The sequence below is a fragment of the Primulina eburnea genome, chromosome 17, assembly GCF_022965805.1.
Source record: "Primulina eburnea isolate SZY01 chromosome 17, ASM2296580v1, whole genome shotgun sequence".
Lineage (NCBI taxonomy): Eukaryota > Viridiplantae > Streptophyta > Magnoliopsida > Lamiales > Gesneriaceae > Primulina > Primulina eburnea.
In genome coordinates, this window is record NC_133117.1 from 5163194 (window position 1) to 5184846 (window position 21653).

The 21653-nt window shown below is 34.4% G+C and overlaps 3 protein-coding genes across 3 annotated transcripts; 1 reads left to right on the forward strand and 2 right to left on the reverse strand.

The window, feature by feature from the left end:
* Positions 1–6924: 6924 nt before the first annotated feature.
* Positions 6925–9710, forward strand: LOC140818280 (putative late blight resistance protein homolog R1B-14). The gene is made up of 2 exons (XM_073178202.1): positions 6925–8122; positions 8200–9710. Exons 1-2 carry the CDS (start codon positions 7248–7250, stop codon positions 9677–9679), a joined length of 2355 nt encoding a protein of 784 aa, XP_073034303.1. The 5' UTR covers positions 6925–7247; the 3' UTR covers positions 9680–9710.
* Positions 9711–12034: 2324 nt separating this feature from the next.
* LOC140818399 (small ribosomal subunit protein uS3x-like) lies at positions 12035–14729 on the reverse strand. Its single transcript, XM_073178338.1, has 6 exons — positions 14567–14729; positions 14332–14479; positions 14026–14197; positions 12791–12845; positions 12565–12696; positions 12035–12448 (listed from the first exon to the last, which is right to left on the reverse strand). The coding sequence occupies exons 1-6, from the start codon at positions 14594–14596 to the stop codon at positions 12287–12289; spliced, it is 699 nt and encodes a 232-aa protein (XP_073034439.1). The 5' UTR covers positions 14597–14729; the 3' UTR covers positions 12035–12286.
* A 1763-nt stretch (positions 14730–16492) lies between these two features.
* On the reverse strand, positions 16493–17003 carry LOC140818669 (uncharacterized). Its single transcript, XM_073178716.1, has 2 exons — positions 16965–17003; positions 16493–16867 (listed from the first exon to the last, which is right to left on the reverse strand). Exon 2 carries the CDS (start codon positions 16859–16861, stop codon positions 16493–16495), a length of 369 nt encoding a protein of 122 aa, XP_073034817.1. The 5' UTR covers positions 16862–16867; positions 16965–17003.
* Positions 17004–21653: the final 4650 nt, after the last annotated feature.

Here is a 21653-nt window from a genome sequence, read left to right on the forward strand (position 1 = left end):
TAGAAATGGCATAAGCTGCTCTTGTTTCACTTGCTCAAACACTGAAACAGGTCCAAGTTGAAGATTGCGTTGAGGTTCTTTTTGGCGGCAGAAAAGAACGTGAATCACTCCATGAAAACATAATGCGTCTGGTAAAGTTCCTCGAAGAATTTCCTGAGGAACACGCCCCAGCTGTTCGTCCTTTGGAAGAAGCAACCAGAGATGCTGCCTACGAGTTGGAAGATCACATCGAAAGATACGTTACTCTTTCTGATAAGTTTCTTCATGAATCGACGGACGATGAAAAAAATAGTTCTTCGATCACGTTGAAAGATACGTTACATAAACATATTGAAGGTGTTGAGTCTCTGATAGAACACGCGCGTTGGTTCAAATCAGTCAAGATAGTGTGCGTTGTACCATTATCGGGTATGCAAACTTCAGCTTTGCTAATAGCATTTTCCATTTTTTAACTTCAAAATAAATATGCAATGAAATAAAATTAATGGCAATATATATTTAAATATAACACATATCATAATTATACAATAAAACATTATTATATGAATACATGAAAAATAAATTATTGTACATTTATATTCTACCACTATATTGTTCATTTTCAGAGAAATCATTGAAAAATCTGCAGCATCAATATTGTTAATTTTTATATCACCAACATATTGATCATTTCCAGAGAAATCATTCATAAAATCACCAGCATCAAAATGAGTTGAATCACTCAAACGGTCACTGCGTTCAGTGAATTTGGTCTCCTTTTCTTTCCCCTTTAATGATTCTTTATAAAGTTTACAAAGGTGCTCAGGGGCTCGACAAATACGGGACCAATGTCCTGGAGTACCACATCTGAAACAAGAACTTTCGTATCTTTTTGAGTGATTCTCATTAACACTTGTATTCTTTTGATGCCTTTTCGGTGGATGGTTTGGGACGCTCTTTTGAGATGAGTTATAAAAATACCTATCTCTATTGTTTTCAAAACCACGGCCTCGACCACGACCACGGCCAATTCCACGTCCACGACTTCGACCAAAATCTTGCCTTTGAATTTGATTTTGGTTTCGAGATTTAAATTCATTTTTACTTACAACATTTACTTCTGGAAATGCTGTTGATCCAGTGGGTCGGGACTGATGATTTCTCATTAATAGCTCGTTGTTCTTTTCCGCCACAAGAAGACAGGCGATGAGTTCAGAATATCTCGCAAATCCACGTACTCTATATTGTTGCTGTAGAGTAATATTTGATGCATAAACGTGGAAAATGTTTTTTCAAGCATTTTCGATTCTGTGACCTCATGTCCACAAAATTTTATCTGCGAAATTATTCGATACATCGCTGAATTGTAATCACTGACTTTCTTAAAATCTTGGAATCTTAACATATTCTATTCATCACGGACGGTCGGAAGTATAACTTTTCTTATATGTTCAAATCTTTCTTTCAATCCTTTCCACAAAGCCATGGGATCTTTTTCAATTAAATATTCACATTTCAATCCCTCGTCGAGATTTCGATGCAAAAATATAATGTTTTTTGCCTTTTCTTGTGACGTCGATATGCCATTTTCTTTTATGGTCTCACTTAGACCCAATGACTCAAGATGCATTTCTATATCGAGAGTCCATGACATATAATTTTTTCCCGTGATTTCGAGCGCAACAAATTCGAGCTTTGTCAAATTTGACATGGTGGTACTAAAAAAATTATGATGCATTTTATTAGTTAATGAATATTGTAATACAAAGTAACAGATAAACAACAAGTACAAGTATTTGTAAAAATAAAGAAAGCACACGAGGAGGATATTCTCCGATAAATAAAATACTCGTGAGTATGATAACCAAAATAATTAAAAATAACCTTGAGAAATCCATCTTCTTTTTTCTTCGAAAAATTTGATGAAGAATAATTTTTAGAGAAGAAGAAAAGTTAGAGTGATTGAATGTGTTTGTGAGATCATATTTATAGGGAAAAAACTAGCCGTTTTGTTACCGTTTACGACCGTTAGTGTACAAAAAAATAAATGTATGTATTTGTATAATTTTATGGTAATAATATGGTGTATATAATATTAGTCATGTTTAAATAATTATGTATATCATATCACATTGTTATAATGAAGTGTCATAATTTATTTTGTTTAAAAATCTTATAGGCTTTTATACTTGTCGTATCCCTTACCGGGAGTGTGGGATGTCGTCTTAACATCCTCCCAGGATTTATAACAAGTTTTCGAAAAATTTATTTTTATTATTTCTACTAATAACATTATATTATATATTAAATATATACACAATAAATAAATAACAGTAAAATAAATATTATTACTTTTGTTATCTTTTTCTTCTGTTTGGAGCTTGGAAAAGTATGGAGGACTTTTAGAGCTTCGTGCTGATAAAGTGTTGTGAAAAAGTAAAAATTTATGGTAAAAAGTAAAAATCTCAAACTCTCAAATTTACCAAACTACACACTTTATAATATTTTTCTCTCTACTTAATTGTGATTTTCTTCACAAATGAGAGATCTATTTATAGAGTTTCATTACATATAATCCAAAAAATAAAATACATCATTACCTACATCATCACACACAAATTTCTAATTTTACAACTCTTATTTTTAACATTCAAATATTCAACTATTACTTTTCAATATTCAAATCATTTATTTTCAACAAGAAAAACTTGAGAATTAAGATTCTCGAATTGTGAATGAGATACAAAGAAGTTTTATAGAGCTCCCCTCCATGTAAAATCTCATGTATTAAATTTTCTTCCTACTTTTGGGACCAGGATTATCTACTGTGACATCTCCACAGTAAGAGATGATGTGCCACAAAGTTTTTTTTTTAAAGCTTTTATATATATTTTTTTCATTTTTTGGATTTTTCGTTTTAATCTTTCTTTTACTTTCACTCAAAATTTTCATTTTTAAATATTTTTTTGTTCTTTTTAAAATATATTATAATACTTTTTTTTCTTTCTATTTTTGATTTTTTTTGACATTTTGTTTATCTCGTTTATTTTGAAAGTAAAACATATTTTATGTTTCAATTTTAGTTCTTTTCGCATGCTTGATTAATCTATTTTCATCGATACTCGAACAAGATTAAAAATTTGTGTTTGTTTTCGTCATCAATCAATTCTACCAAAAAACATTGAATTTTCATTAATGTGATAAACACTTGGTTCTACAAATAAAAAAGAGAGAAATAAATTATAATATATTTTAAAAGGAGCAAAAAATATTTAAAAATAAAAATTTTGAGTGGGAGTAAAAAAAGTCTTAAACAAAAAATCCAAAAAAATGATAAAAAAATTAAAAAAGATATATAAAAACTTTTTTGAAAAAAAAAAAGTGACACGTCATCTTCAAGGGCTATTGATTACTCTTCTAAATCAGTTAAGCACGTCAACGGACATTCTATGTTAATTTCCATATCATTCTTTTTAAGGAAGGATCAAAGCCCAACATACATATTAGATATAATATTTGGTACCTTAACTGCTTTATTGAATGGTTAAAAAGTCAGAATACATGTCCACTACCAAATTGTACTATCTTCGGAAAGGACAAAATTGGCACAACGACCTCTATATTTAGAAACGACTATCGTATTCAAAAAGACAATCGTTGAAATCAAAGCATATAAATAGATCAGTTGGATGAACTTTCAAGCTCTCCTATAGTTCTGAATTATGCACACATTATTCTAAGTATCAAGTTCTTGAAAGCCTAATGATCGAAACATTTTTTCAGCACAAGTTTAATTTTTTTTTATCTGATATTTGAGGATCAATTGGCTCTAGTGTATTTCCTTGAGAAATATTTGTAATTGATAGTAAGAGTCTTGCTAGTAATTTTGTTAGGTTACGAGATTTTTAGGAGTTTCAGCATGTTAGATATAAGTCCTGCTGAAATGGGATGTTGCAAATTGCTTGTAATTGCAAAAATCTTCTAGTATAATCCTTCCTAAGTGAAAGAAGGGATAACGGAGGAGTTACAAGTATTCGAACATCCATAAGCATTTTTTGTGCACTTATTATTTCAGTTACTTTTATTTACGTTCAAAAATTCGATAAGACTAACTAGTCATTAGCCCTAAAATTTATGGCAACAACTTGTGTGAAACGGTCTCACGGGTCGTATTTTGTGAGACGGAACTTTATTTGGGTCATCCATGAATAAGTATTACTTTTTATGCTAAGAGTATTACTTTTTATTGTGAATATCGGTAGGGTTGACCCGTCTCATAGATTAGGATCCGTGAGACGGTCTCACATGAGACCCTACTCAAAATTTATTGTGTTCAAACCTTTCCAGTGAGCATATTTACGCGTAATGCCTAATTGTTGGATTATTGATACCCAACCGACAAATAAGTATTGCTAACCCTGTAAAACCCGAGATTTCGTACAACCGGGACCTCATCAGATTAATATTAGATTAATAAGTTTATTATGCTAAGATGGTGTAATCTTGAATATTAAATCAGTCAGAGTATAAGAGATATTTTTTTTGGGTTATCAATCTAAGGATTTATTAAGGAATTTCGAAAAAAAAAATAAGCTGATAAATGTCTAAGATTTGAGTTGATATTAAGATACCGGGATAAAAGATCAAACAAGAGATAATAAGATCCCTAGAATTCGAAATTTAACAGTACATAATTTTCGAAAATTAGAGGATAGGAGATTTAGAATATCACGATTTTATCACGATTTTCGATGAAGATTTGATTCAAATTCAAACGCGATATCACTCGATCACGATAGCAGCCAAGCCCTATAAATAGGAGGGCCTGGTGTCTCGAAAATTACACCATAATTCATTCTCAAATTTCGAGGCTCTCATCTAGTCTCCTTAGGATTTTCGAGCACAGCGAAGCGCTGCCGTCGTCTAGCCGCCGAAGAGGAATTTTTGAAAATTCCTGTGCAAGCAACCTTAATTATTCACGTAATTTTTGCATCAAGAATTTAAGGTAAGTGGGCTGTTATAAATTTCGGTTTTATGCATATGAAATTTCGATTTTTCGTTTTCAAAATACGGTTGAGCGCCGTCGTTTTGTCTACGCGTTTTTACGAAAGTTGGTACGTTTATATTTGACACTGTGAGAATTCCCTGAAAATGGGTGGAATTCCAACATATGTCCCTTAACAGTGGGATAGAACTGTTTTATGGCCTCGTCCCCTTAGAGGATTAAAACTTAGGGACTGACGTCAGTAAACCATGAAAGGTGAAAAATCGCAGTGTTATTATGATATGATTATGATGTTACGATTATGAAAAGAATGTTGTATTTATATGTATGTTTCGAAAATGTTGTAAAAATATTTATGTTGTTTGAAGAATCTTGGACTTGGTTTTTTGAAAAGTTGCATGAATTGATATCTAATGATGTTGAGTTAGTAATTATTTTTGACAGGCATAAAGGACTCATAAATGGTCTTGCCTCTGTATACAAGCAAGCACGACATGGGCATTGCATTTAGCATCTTGGACAAAACATCAAGTTAGGGCCAAAGTCCAAGCCAGGTGGAATTGCGTTGTTTATGCGAGCTGCTAAAGCTTATAAACATGTTGAGTTTGATGAATTGTATGAAGAGATGAAAAAAAGCTATCCAGTCATCACAAAATATCTCCAGGGGCAGTATTGATAGAGAAAAATGGGCAAGAGCATACTTTCTTGGTTTTCGGTATAATATTATGACAACAAATGGATCAGAATCAATCAATGGAAAGTTGGTGTTTGCACGAGAGCTACCAATGATTGCTTTGTTGGATGCAATTCAAAGTCTTATCTCATCGTAATTTAATAATCACCGCAAAGTTGTCGTTGCTTCAACACGACATCTTACTCCATGGGCTGAGACGACCTTGCGATCAAGATTTATTGAGTCACAGAAAGTGGAAGTTATTCAGATGAGTACTTTTGAATATCACGTCATTGGAGTTGGTCATGATGCAGTCGTAGAGTTAAATAGAAGAACATGTCGTTGTCGAGTTTTCGATATTGATAGACTTCCGTGTGCACATGCTATTGCTGCTGCTAGTCACCATGGTATAGACATATATGAATTGTGCTCACATTATTATACCACGAATGTATGGGCTTTGGCATATACGGAAACTATTTATCATATTCCCCCCTCTGAAGAATGGAACATACCTGCTGGCATTGATTCTCTGATTGTACTACCTCTTAATATTAGAGTTAACAAATGGAGAACAAAGAAAAAGAAGATTCCTTCCGTTGGTGAATTTAAAAGTAGAAAGACGAAATAAATAGTTTAATATATGTATTTAATTTTTTAATTATTGTTAAGTTGGTATTTTGGAACTTACACGTTCATATTTTTCTTTTGTTTCAATGATATGTTCCTTCGACATTTGAGCTAATGAGGAAGAACATACATGCTGGAAGTTGTTATTTTTTTCAATTTCTTTGGTATTTTTGACATCTAATTATTAAATAAGCCAACCAAATACTTCATTGCATCCAAATTTTTTTTTTCTCAATTAAAATGAAAACTTGAAAATGAAAAATTATCTTATACGTTTTGTATGGTATATCGTAAACAAAAGAACAAAACATAATTTGTGATTCTAGTCCGTTTCTTTTCAAAACATATCTGCTGACATTTGTAATTTTTTTCAAATTTTAAACAGAAGTATTCGTTTCTTATTAGATTTATGTCAAAATGATTTTCTTATTGTATTTATGTGAAAATTGTAAAAAAGTAACATTAATTTAATTAAAAAAATAAAATCATATATCTTTTATTGGATTTATGTGAAAAGGGTAAAGAAGTAACAATCACCTAATTAAAAAAATAAGGTCATATATCTAAGTTAGAATCAAATGGAGATTATATTTTTAAATATCTCACCTTTTTTTAAAAAAAAAAAATTGTTACACGTCATCCTCTACTGTATAGATGCAACCATAGAGAGGATCCTGGTCCCTACTTTTATTAAGTTGTCAACGAAGTTACCGAATATTCCACAGAATATGATCCGACATCGTCACTTTCATAATTAATGAATGCCATTTTTTAACATTGCTCCAACTTTCAACTTTTTCGACCAATCACATCCGCTTTCCACGTTTGCTGACCAACTCCACTTTATCATTCACAATGAATTGGGGTCCCATCTAATCATACTTTGTTGCGTTTAAGTAGCAAATAATTGCAGTTTTCTTCTCAATTTGTATCTGCAAATCCATACCGGAGATCGTAGAAATGGCATATGCTGCTCTTGTCTCACTTGCTCAAACACTGAAACAGGTCCAAGGTGAAGATTGCGTTGAGGTTCTTTTTGGCGGCACACAAGAACATGAATCACTCCATGAAAACATAATGCGTCTGGTAAAGTTCCTCGAAGAAGTTCCAGCTGTTCGTCCTTTGGAAGAAGCAACCAGAGATGCTGCCTACGAGTTGGAAGATCACATCGAAAGATACGTTACCCTTTCTGATAAGTTTCTGAATGAAACGACGGGCGATGAAAAAAATAGTTCTTCGATCACGTTGAAAGATACGTTACATAAACATATTGAAGGTGTTAAGTCTCTGATAGAACACGTTGGTTCAATTCTTGAAGCTGCCACAGATGTAAAGCGTGTCTTCACAGGCACAGCAGAAGATTCGTCAATCCGCTCAGATACTTCTTCATCAGCTTCCGGTTCATCAAGACATGCTCCGAGGGAACAAGAAAAACTGATAGGAGTTAGAAATGACTTGATTCAAATCAAGGATCGAGTCACCGGGTATGAGTCCAATCTTCAAATCATCCCAATAGTTGGGACGGGAGGAATTGGCAAAACTACTCTTGCCAGAAATGTGTATTCAGATCACTTAATCGAACAACACTTTGATGTTCGTCACTGGGTAACGGTTTCTCAAGAATATAGTGTACCAGAGGTTCTTCAACGTCTCCTTTGCAACGAAGGAGCAGCGACGGAGCATGCCGAAACGTTAATCGATCGGGTGTACAAAAATTTAAAAAATAGGAGATATCTGATTGTTTTGGATGATATGTGGCATGTTGAAGTATGGTATCGTGTAAGAAGGGCATTCCCCGAGGACGACAATGGTAGCCGTATCATCATCACTACAAGGTTTGTGTCCAAAAGTTGTTAGCTAGCTCTTTGATTCGAATAATTTAGAATATGAATATGAATTTTCTTTTTTGAAGATTGTCAGAAGTGGCTTCAGCGATCGACTCATTCAGCCCACTTCATCGAATGGAGTTTCTAAATGAGGATGAAAGCTGGGACTTGCTTCGGGAGAGGGTGTATGGACAAGAACATTGCCCTCAACAATTAGAAGAAGTCGGAAAATTAATCGCAAGAAACTGCAAAGGACTCCCCCTCACGATTGTTGTGATAGCAGGACTACTCAAGGTCAACAAGACCAAAGATTATTGGGATAGTGTCGCTAAAAACATTAATGAAGCAATAGCTACAAATGATGACAAGTTCTTTTCCATACTGTCGTTGAGTTATGACAATCTTCCTCATCATTTGAAAGCTTGTTTTCTGTACATGGGAATCTTCCCTGAAGATTATAGGATACCCACAAACAAACTCATCAAGTTATGGGTTGCTGAGGGCTTCCTAAAACCTTCAAGATCGAAAAACTTGGAAGAGGTGGCAGAAGAGTATTTGGTGGATCTTGTTAATAGAAATCTTGTTTTGGTCACAAAGAAGAGGTCTGACGGCGGGATCAGATTTTGCAGCATCCACGACGTCTTGAGGGAGTTGAGCATAAAAAGGGGCCAAGATGAAAAGTTTATTCAACACCATAAAGTCCAGTATACTAGTAAAAGTGATCTACTGCAAGTACCTAACATCCAACGTCGTTGGATAATTCATACTTCCTACGGCTCCTACTGCTTTTTATTCAATCTCAAGATCTCACCCACCAGTACACTTGTCTCACCTATCCGTTCTCTGCTATATTTTCATGGTCGTGATATAGGCATATTGCCATCCACTCCGCTGTTTTGTCTACTCAGAGTTTTGGATGGAGTGAAAATAGGGGTGGAAGGTTTACCTGATGAAATATTCGACCTAGTTAATTTGAGGTACCTTGCTTTAGTCTTTTATTACAGCTTATCATCTTGCTTGCCAGCTAGAGTTACCAGACTTAAGAACCTTGAGACTCTGATCATTAATGACACAAATAATTTTAGATCTCTATATTCTATATCGTCGGAGATCTGGAAGATGCCACAATTGAAGCATCTTATCCTGAGGGCAGGATACATCTCGCCCATTCTCGCTCATGAAGAATTTGCTCGAAGCTTTTCTATCCTACATAACCTGCAAACTCTTTATGTCATAGATTTACCGTTAACCGTGGAAGTGATTAAAAGGCTTCCGAATCTTAAAAAATTGAAGGTAAAATACGGGAGCCGTGAGCACTACCAACCTAACGGTATCAACAATCTTGTCTACCTGGACCAACTCCAAGTGCTGAATTTTGAGTTGGTGGAGCTGCCTGATGACTTGCCAAATATTGACAGCTTTCCCCGGAATCTAAGAAAGTTAACTTTGAGGGGTAGTTGGATTCCCTTGGAAAATATGTCCATTGTTAATTCCTTGCCAAACCTTGTGGTGTTGAAACTTATGCAAGATTCGGTGGAAGGAGGAAAGTGGGAGATAACTGATTAGTTTCCGAGCTTAAAGCACCTGGAAATGGAAAGCATAGACCTGGAAGAGTGGATAGTTGAAAGCCATCATTTCCCATGCCTCGAGAGGTTGTTTATTCGAGAGTGTCTCTACCTGAAAGAGGTTCCGGAAAGCATCGGAGATATACCAACACTTCAGATTTTGACTATCAAAAGATGCGATGATGATTCGGGTGTCGAGGAGTCGGCCAGGAGAATACAAGAACAACAACAGAGCATGGGAAATGACCACCTGAAAGTTCACATTGTTCCTTGATCACACATTTGTTCCTATCATAGAATAGTTTGGAGTTGGAAATAAATTTTTTTTTCAAGTAACTTGTTCAAGTTTGGATTTTCGTCGTTAATTTGGTTTGGGTAAGTTAACTTTTAATTTTCAGCTATCTTGGTTTCATTGCTGACTTGATATCTGACAAATCAGTCATTATCGATTTCACGCTGTCATTTTTTTTATTCTATGTCAGTATTTTCCGGTGTCATATCGGCAATTAGATCATAATATTCAAAAATTAAACGTTAATGTACTAAAACTAAATTTTAAAAAATCAATGTAACAAAACCTAAAATTATATAAGTTATTAGCAGGAAAAAAAAAACTATTTTCTCTTTGAAGAAATGTTTTCATAGGAAACTATACGATTAATTTATGCAAGAATAAAGAATGTCATGTAATTGTTGTACAAATCCGCTATCTTACCTGTAATTTCATTGTTGGATGGTTGAAACTGAATCATTAATTATAATTTTTAAATTATTTTATGGTATAAGTTTGCTATAAAAATATAGGTTATTTTATTTAGAAAATTAATTGGCTCTCGGAATGAATTTAATTGTATCAATTAGGTATTTTATTTATTTTAAAAGTTAACATATCAGGATGGTCCATGATTATAGGGACGGAGCTAGAGATTTTTTTTATGGGGGAGATTTTTTTGTCATATTAATTAATCATTCAAGATTGTATAACATGAATATATTTTTTCATATTTACACACAAAATAACATATACTGTTGAATCAATTAAATTTTGATAAATTAACAAGGCTATTGAATTAAATGAAATTTCTTATAGAGCCTAACATGACTGAATTCTTAAAGAAAATTGAACAATCATGTGCAACTGATTTCCCGAGCATAATTGATAATCAAAGTCTAACTGATTTCAAAGCACAACTGATGGAAGATAATTCATCCAGGGTCACTGTTTCAAAGGCTATTGATTACTCTTCTGAATCAGTTAAGCACGTCAACAGACATTCTATGTTAATTTCAATATCATTCTTTTTAAGGATCGGATCCCAACAGACAGATTAGTTATAATATTTTGTATCTTAATTGCTTTATTGAAATGTTAAAATATCAGAATACATGCACACCATCAAATCGTACTATATGCGGAAAGGACAATGATCAGACACAAATACCTCTATATTTGGAAACGAATATCATATTAAAAAAGACAATCATTGAAATCAAAGCCCATAAATAGATCAGTTAGATGGACTTTCGATCTCTCCTATAGTTCTAAATTACGCACATTATTCTGAGTATCAAGTTCTTGAAAGCCTAATTGATCGAAACATTTTTTCAGCACATGCTTAACTTTTTATCTGATATTTGAGATCAATTGGCTCTAGCGTATTTCTTTCATAAACATTTGTAATTGACAGTAAAAGTCTTGCTAGTCATTTTGTTAAGTTACAAGAATTTTAGGAGTTTCAACAGGTTAGATAGAAACTCTGTTGAAATGGGATGTTGCAAATTGCTTGTAATTATAAAAATCTACTAGTATAGTCCTTCCTACAAGAATTCAAAGATGGTTGTTTTTATAGTGGGAATGAATATAGGAATATTAACTTAAAATTTAATAATCGATTGTAACAATTCCCTAACTTCTGAGTTCTCACATGTTTTATTCTCACCATTTTTCTTTTTCTTTTCGCACTTTATTTTTATGAAATTCATGTAATTTATGATAAATTAATAAAACTAAACTTATAAGGGTTTTGGAAAATGTTTATTCTCATGTAAATCGATTTTAGTCAACAAAATTCATATTTTATATTGAAATTTCAAAAAAAAAAGTGAAAGTACACTACAATTATGTTTTCTTTTTTAATTTTTCACATTGTTTTTTTGTCTTTCTTATATTTTATACGAATATTTTTTTTAAAAATTAGTTTCATCCTTTAAAAGCGATTATTATCGTAATGTTATGATATTAAATTTGTATACTCTGGTAAGAAGTCCATCCAAGCACAATTATGATATATTTACAGGTAATTATAATACTTTTTACCAAAATTTAATTGTAGTAGAATTTAGCAATGCACAAAAATAACAAAAGAATTCAGCATCTATTATTGCATATGAATTTTCAGCACATTTCAAATCTACCAAGTGGTTATGTTCAATTCCCCCCTTCGAAAACGAAACCAGACAATCAAACATTGATGGGAAAACCCATTTAACTAAACCAAACAAAGTTTGATGTTATGGATGAAAATTAGTCAAACACATTCCTGCAGAAAAATGTAGGAAAAAACAGAAATATGATATATATAACATAACTTGAAGAGTGGTTGATTCTCTAAACTTGCAGGTCAACTTCAGTTGCTTGGATGGTCGGCCTTATGAATTCTTCTTCTTTAGGAGGATGGATTGTGACAAGATCCGGTAGAGGAGTAGTAGGCCCCTGTTTTCCTTTGGGATCCCAGTCGAGCATGATCTTGACCTTGATACCGAGTACACCCTGAACAAAATGCACAAAAAAGGAGAAGTTGAGAAATGGGAGATGATAGTTTTCCAAAAACTAAAATATGGTATCTGATAATTCTGGTAAAGTATTTTATATCCATCTTGAAAAACCTGTCTCAGAAGCACGTGTCTAACAGCAGAATCGATGTATTCTTTAACTGGTTGCCCGGAAGAAATCATGTAGCCGTCCTTAAACTTCATGGATTTGGCACGCTGAGCCCTCAATTTTCCACTCACGATCACCTGAGGTACGAAACCAATAACATCGAAGATAAAATTTAAAGCAATGAAAACAAGAACACGAGGACAAAAAAGGAATAATTGATTTGCATATTACCTCACAACCCTTGGCACCACTCTCCATGACAAATCTTAAGACACCGTAGCATGCCCTGAGATAAGAAAACAAAAGACCAAACATCAACCTATTTTACAATAGCATTATTGCTCGAAGCAAAATGACATTTGACGTGAGATGCTAAAACAACATACTGTAAATTAGAATGCAGATAACAAGAGAAATCAAGTTGTCAAGTTTTAAGTATCACAAAAATAACCATTCATTTGGGTCCAGATGGATTTACATTCACAACGACAATCACCAGATATATTCACGTCTCCAAGGATGGATTGAAAGATGGTATATGTAGACAATGATACAATTGAGTAAATGATTTATCATGTGTCTTCTTCATGGTTACCTAATGAACACCGGTACGTATAATGAATAGGTTCACATGGATGAAGACAGTATTTCTAGTCATCGTCCGACACAGAATTGGCGTGAAAAAGTGCCAATTTGCTTTATGGATGACATTACTAAGAAAAAGTATTATATACCTTTAATTACTAAAACTTAACAGTAAAACTTGTAAGAAAATTCCCAAACGACGTGTTTTTTTCATGTGTGAACTTATTAATGCACTTTGAGAAAAATAACAATGGAAAATCACCTAAGTTTGTTTGTGAGACAAGAATGTTAAAAAGAAACACAAAATTTAAATATATAGGCAAGAACATGATCATGGAGAACATTAACTTCGTATAATTAATATCCGTTTGATAAATAGGTAACAAATTGGTAAGAAAACTGTAATCATTAACTAATATATGATTAGAAAATGACAACCAGGTCGATTAACCCATTTTCATGTTTCTTCTCCGTGGCAACAGCGTGAAGACCAGTTCACTTCAAGGGTATGATGCCATGGAGGAAGATAATGAATCTAGTCATCTTCCGACACAAATTGCTGTTGAATCACCAATTCGCTTTATGGATGACATACTAATATTAATAACAAGAATAGACCATTACAAGAAATTTGAAACTATAGTATCTACAAAAAAAACATTTTTTATCCACAAGTGATCATTGAAGCTAGGAAAACATTCCTTTTAAAGGCTTTCCAATGAGATCAAAGCCTAAGAGGGGAATCTGTCTTGAGAAATTTTTATTTTTATATGGTTCACCTACCATGGTAGATTGGAGCTTTCAAATTCATCAATCTAAATCATAGATAAAGCCAATTTACCACAAGAAAATGTTCAAGAACAATGAAATTGATTCATTACCGTCTGACAGCAAGACCACCAAGGAGCTTGTAGCGAAGAGACTCCGCCTGAGCAATGGCGCACAGCCCCCTGTTGTTAACCTTCTCAGCATACAACTCAACGCTGTTCTCCGGAAACTTGAACCTCTTCTGTACCACAGAGGTCAACTCCCTAATCCGCCTTCCCTTCTCACCTATTAAGTAAAGAACAAAAAAAATTTCCAAGCCAAATTAGCACATGCTTAAATAAAAATAAAATAAAACTTGCATAACAACCCTATATTCATCTGAAGCAAAAATTTAAAAAGAAATACAAATAAATAATCACCAAGAACATTCTGAGTGCGAGTTGCACGGATTATGATCTCAGTCCTCATGGGAGTGACTCTAACTTCCACTCCAGAGTATCCATCCTCCGCCAGCTCACGCATCAAGACCTCGTTGAGCTCCGCAAAGAAAACTCCATCGGCCACAAACTGGTGCCATTTAGTCGATAAAAATCAATCAATTATATAACACATAAACAAACATCAAAAACGCACAGACCATTTCGGAAGACAAACCTTTCTCTTTTTGCTCATTTGAGTCGCCATTTTCGAGTTTGCAGAAAGAACAGTCAAGATCCGAGGATCAGTTCAGCTGCGCAGCAATGCCAACTCTCGATAGAGATTAGGGTTTCGATTCAGCCCGGGGTTATTATACGTAACTTGGGAGATTGCTTTTTGGGCTTTTGGCCCAATTAGTGTTATGGGGCCGATAGTGGGCTTTCCAGTATTGTTACTGAAAAAAAGTAAAATTTCCCTAAAAACTTTCTCGCATTTTTTTATTATCTCATTATCTTAACCAAATATAAATAAATTCAACTTTTAAAAAATGCATTTTAATCACCAAAAATAAATATATTAAATAGTTGCTTTTAAATTACACTATATATTTAAAAATATAAAATTTTAACAAAAATCATCTTTAAAAAAAAATTTATAATACAAATGTTTAATTGATTCAATCTATGAAAAATTATTATTTTTGAGTTAGTCTCGTGTGAGATAGGCCGACTCAACACTGCCAAAATATCATTTCATTTCCTATAGTAAAAATCAGATCTTAATTTGGTCAAAATAGAACAAATCAGGGTTGTTCTTTGATTCGATGGCAAGTTGATCTAAAAAAAAAATTACTATTAATTTTGTTTGATTCTCGCGAAATCCCAATCAAAATTTCGGAATGAACCAACGATCAAACAAATTCAGACACTTTCTCCTCCACTGTTAAAGGAGTTTTTAAGATTCCTACAAGCTACAATAAGTACTGCTTTCAGTGTATGTGTAGTCGATTTTGTGTTCATTCAGTCATGCTTCGGTTTACAATATTTTTTTTCGTTAGTTATGCTATGATTCACCGATTTAAGTTGGTGTAAATTAAGATAAATAATCCCATTCATTGGATTTTCATATGTAAATACCTTGCTTGAGGTATACTTGAGTTTTATTCATATGTTGGTGTTAATTCTCATCCTCCACACCTCTGTGTTGTTATGTGTCGATTAGTATTATAAATGTGTTAAAAACATTTGTTTGCCTTCTTTGTAAGTACGACATCTTTCACTACAAAAAAATTTACAAATAACGACGGAAATTTCTGTCGCTATTTTGTCACCGAAAGTATTTAGCGACATAATAGCGACGGAATATCGATCGTCAAAGAATTTAGCGTCGCGGACTTGTATAACGACGGAAAGTGTAATTCTGTCGTTATTTACGACGGAATATTTATGTTTGTCGTTAAATAATAACGACGGAAATTTAAATTTGGTCGCAATATTTTAGTGACCGAAAAATATTTCGTCGCTAAATTTGCGACAGAAATCATATATCCATCACTAAATCAGCGACCGAAATTGTAAAGGCGTCGGTAAAGTTAGCGACAGATTTAAGTTTTTGTCATTGATATTTGCGACAGAAATCATAAATCCGTCATTAAATCTAGCGACAGATATATGTTTTGGTCGTTAATATTAACGACAGAAATTATAAATCCGTCACTAAACTTAGTGACAAATTATAAATCTGTCGCTAAAATTAGTGACAACATGATAATTTTCGTCACTAAGTTTAGTGACGGATTTATAATTTCTGTCGTTAAATGTTGAATTGGACAGCCCTCTGTCCCAGTTTTTATTAATTCCCTTTTATCCAACACACATTCTAATTCAACAAATCCAATACAGTGTCAATTTTCCAACCAACAATATACACAATAAAATCAACCAAATTAAATTAAACACCTTCACTCCACATATTAACATTCAAAACATATTAATCCATCCATATCCAAAAATATCAATACATCCCCCTGCTTACTTACAAAATCAGTAGCCACATTTCCAAAAAGAGTAGCTACATTTCCAAATGTTCAATGACCAAAATATGGAGACACAGTGGCTTCAATACTTACAAAAAAGCCTATTAACCATGACATATCTAAGGGGACTATGGTTGTGTGCTATCATCATCATAAGATGTGACTTGGGGGTCAATAAGTGCATGCTCCATCAAGTAACGAACCTGTTGCCTCAAGCTAGTCAATTCCCTTGTAAGTTCCTCTACTTTAGAAGTCGCAGCGGCAGCTTCAGCTTTAGCGGCAGCCACATCCATAGAGTTAGCACGTGTGTGTGTTGCACGTCCCGACATAGCTTCAGGATACAACACCTCAGCCTGCGAGCCAACACCATACAGTTTTCTCTTTTTAACCCCACCAACAGCCAATATATAGAGTTCATTTTGAACCTCTGGGGTTGGATTATGTGGTGACTCAAAATCAGCATCAAGTTGTGTTGCTTCAAGAAACTGAGCATTCATCTCGGCCTAGGATAACAAAGAAAAATTAATTGATTTACAACAATTGCATAAGTCATAGATAAAAATGCATAATTCAAAAATCTTTCTTATATATAAAACTCACATCAAGAGCCTTTGACCTAGCATCAACCCATGTACCATTTTTTTTAGTGAGCATACAATTTTAACAATATAAATTTGGCACATCCATCTTATTCAAGAATCTGCTTGTCAAATCTTCTGCCTGATTTTAGGGGGAGAAAACATTGAGTCGGCATTTGGTATTTGGCAAATACTTATGTGAGACGGTCTCACGGGTCGTATTTTGTGAGAGGAATCTCTTATTTGAGTCATCCATGAAAAAATATATTAGTTTTTATGCTAAGAGTATTATTTTTTTTATTGTGAATATCGGTAGGATTGACTCTTCTCACAGATAAAGATTCATGAGACCGTCTCACAAAAGACTCACTCTCAGTATTTTTGCTTGGATGAAATCATTCGGTTTTTATTTGTGAATATTGAATATTCTTGATAGATCATTAACATTATTTTATTATTATCGGTTAAAAAAATAAATCATGCAAATAATTTTATTATTAATAAATATAAGTAAATATATTATTATATTATTAAAGTTGAGAGGCTTAGTATAACTCACTTTTCAGGTCATGATATGTTTTTTTGATAAATTAAAATACTCATTTTCTCAAATTAAAAAAAAAATATTATATTTTGTTCAATAAAAATGTGATAAAACTTATTTTAGTAAATTTGAATCTTATATATATATACTATATCCTAATAACTTTTTCCCTTGATGGAAAGTTTTAATTTTAAATAATCATATATCCCATAACATAAAAAAATTAGATGAAATTTTCAATAAAATAATCTCACATATTTATATCTAGAAGATGGGTCGATTTGATCCATACTTTTAATAAAAAATAATATTTTTAACATAAAAAATAATTTTCGTAGAACCAATTGAGTTCGAGATCTATCTCACAAAATTACCAGTTAAATATAGAGCTATTAATTTGACAAAAGACTATCATGTTTATCATGCTACGGCAAAGCATACACATATTCGATATTACTTCATAAGTTGAGCGTTGGAGGATGAAATTCCAGCCTTTGAATAGATTGAAGGAAGTCAGTAATCTAGTTGATGTGTTGACAAAATTGTGCCAATTGAGAAACTGAAGTTTTGTATTGAGGAGTGATAATTTGATAGTTGTTAAAATACAAGTCACTTACTTATTAAGTATCAGGTATTGCTTTTTCTGAACTGATTCTTCTTATATTTGCACACTTTTTGAAAAGTCCCAAGTGTTGAGTTGTAACGAACCGTACTTTCACTACTTAAAATTTGCGGAAAAATTAAAAATTTTCTTAAATAAAAACATTCATACGGTCGTCACTCAACATTCATAAAAATAAATCCCACAATCATCCATCACCAATAAAATTTTGCTAAAAGAAACTGTCTCACGTTCAAATCAAAACATCAGAGTAATTTAAAAATTTGCATAAACATAAACTTGCGGTCCTCGGGTTTAGCCTGCCACTCAGCCCAAGCCTGCCCCTTGGTCATCACCTCCTGCCTCCTCAACATAGTCACCTGCATCGATCAAGTCTAGTGAGTCTAAGGACTCAACACGTATAAACTGGAATAACGAGTACTACATAATAAGGTCGCATGCAATTTTAAAATAGGACATACATAATTTGAAACTTGAACTTGCGCATTAAAACTTGAACATACGTACATACATACTTCGACGTGCCATAACTTAAACTTTCATAAACATACTGCATACGTAAACATACATAACTTCATCATTTTGCGTAGAGGATGTTTCAAAGCAAGTGACCCATAACGTAAAAGAGCCTGATCAGACTATACCACAGTACTGGGCTGACAGGGACGTATCCGCTGCCGCATACATAAGATCCCTGTTCATAATTTAACAGGCCAGTTGATCCACGTTCATAATTTAACGCTTCACAACCACGATCTAACCCGTTCATAATTTAACGGGCGGATTGGTCCCCGTTCATAATTTAACGCTTTCCAATCCTAACATAATTTGGTCACAAGACATTTAGTATACCTCAAAAACTAAAAAAAATGTTTTCTTGCACGTCAACATACTTACTTGGCGTTGAGGGATTCGTTGGACTTCGACTGGGGCCGTTGCTGCAACTTACTAACGTGAATTTCATACTTAACTTGCATTGCTTAGACATAGAAAACACATGCTTACTCTCAAGCTCAATCATACCTTAGGACCTTCTACGATTTGCCACGACACGCCCTTAATAATCCTTGCACTAACCCATAGCATCAAACTTAAAATGAACTTACAAATATTTCCCAAAACAAGGGTACACGGACCCCGTGTTTGGGTCCGGGAGAGGGTCCGTGTACATACTGCCTAGAGTGTGTCGGGAAACGGAAGGGGCACGGACCCCGTGCTCGGGTCCGGATGGGGGTCCGTGTAGTCTCTGGAAGAAGACATTGAAAGGAAGCAAAGGCACGGACCCCGTGTCAGGGTCCGAGTGAGGGTCCGTGTACATACTGTGATAGGAGTACTCGGGAAGGGACGGGGCACGGACCCCGTGTAAGGATCCGGAACCAGGTCCGTGTACCTACTGTATAGACGCACCAAGGGGAAAGCAAAGACACGGACCCCGTGTCAGGGTCCGTCCCTGGGTCCGTATAGCTACTGAACGCTGAAACCTGCGTGAAAATCTGTCAACTAAAATTCTTCTCCCTAATCAACTTCAATGGCTACAAAACTACTCCTCAAGACATTCATAGAACACCATACAATATGCCAAACCTGAGTGAATATTAAAATCAACCCCAAGCGTAACAATTCACAACCAACGACACAAAACGGATTTGATATCAATTTCTCCTCCTACGACGCTTAATTCAACGTGGTGCCTAACGACATGGAACAAAGCCTCAAAAATACTCCAAACATCTTTACCAATATACTTATTCGCAGCAACAAACACCCGTCGATCCCCAACGAAGCCTGCAACAATAAACTTCAAGAAACGTATCAATAACATAATTTTCTGAAAATTCCAGTTTGCGCAGTCGCATGGAAAATATCATAACTCACTCATTTTTCGTCCAAAAATTTCGAATCATATATCAATTCGAAGGTATCGAAGAGTTCTACGTTTTTGCCGTTGAAAGTTTTCCCAAAATATGAACAGAAAAATCGCAGTTTTGACATGAACAGAAAAACGAGTTTTAGATCTAAAAATTTTCCTTCGAAATTGATCCGATTCATGATCCGCTCAAAATGCTATTATCATACATAACTTTTACACATAAAAACAACGCAATACAGTATATGACTTGATCGACACAGCAAGAACAGATTATACGTGCCTTTTGACGTTTAAAAGTACCGTAACGACGACACCGACGCGGGAAAGAAGCGAGGTTGATCCGGGATGACTTGCGGCTCGACTTTCTTGCAATAAAACCCACCGAAAATGACTGGAAAAATCGATGGAAGGGGGCGGCTGCTTTCTAATGGAGAACCCTAGTTTTTTCTTCAAAAAGATTTGAAATAAAAATGTGTGTGTATGTGCTTTCACGTTTCTAGTGTGTGTAGAGTGTGTGTGTGCGTGTGTTTTGTGTTTAATTAGGAGATAATTTAGCTTAATTGATAATTAGCACTAATTAAAAAAATACTAACACTCTCTTACTCTAATACCACCTCTAATAAAATTTAAAAAGGCACATGGTCTAGACTTTAAAAGTTTTCCATTCCCCAAAATTCACCTAATAATTAAATTTAGGATTCAAAAATGCTAACACTCACTAAATTATTTAAAATGCCCCCAAACTTAACTTAAAATAAAATACCATCTTTAAAATTGCCAAAAATCGTCACCGGGTCTTTTCCTCAATCCCGCCTCGAATGATCGTCTGAAACATGAAACTCGATAAAATATTTTAACGTGCATCCCATAAACATAAATAATTTAAAATAGTGCATTTAAATAAATCATGCATCGCCAAAACTCATTTAAAATTAATTTAAATGATTTAATAATTAAATGAATGCATGGGTTATACGTGTACTATATTTGGGCACTACAGTTCCTCCCCCACTTATAAAAATTTCGTCCTCGAAATTAAGTCTTACCGAACAACTCCGGGTAACGAAGTCTCATGTCGGCCTCTGACTCCCACGTGGCTTCTTCCACCGATTGGTTTAGCCATTGAACTTTGACCAACTTAGTCGTCTTGTTCCGAAGTCTGCGCTCCTGTCTGTCTAGGATTTGGACTGGTTTCTCCTCGTAAGACAGGTCTGGAGTCAACTGCAGCGGCTCATAACTTAGAACATGAGAAGGATTAGCCAAATATTTTCTCAGCATCGAGACATGGAACACATTGTGCACCCCGGCCAGATTCGGCGGAAGGGCTACACGATACGCTAGCGTCCCAACTCTGTCCAAGATCTCAAACGGTCCAATAAACCTCGGACTCAACTTGCCTCTCTTTCCAAATCTCATAACACCCTTCATAGGTGCTATCTTGATAAAAACGTGATCTCCTACGGCAAACTCGAGATCTCTCCTCCTTTTATCTGCATAGCTCTTCTGACGGCTCTGGGCGGTCTTCATTCTGTCACGAATCTTGACCACCACGTCTGCAGTCTGCTGAACTATTTCTGGACCAAGTTCTGTGCTCTCACCAACTTCATCCCAATGAACTGGTGATCTGCACTTCCGACCATACAACGCTTCATAGGCAGCCATACCAATAGATGCT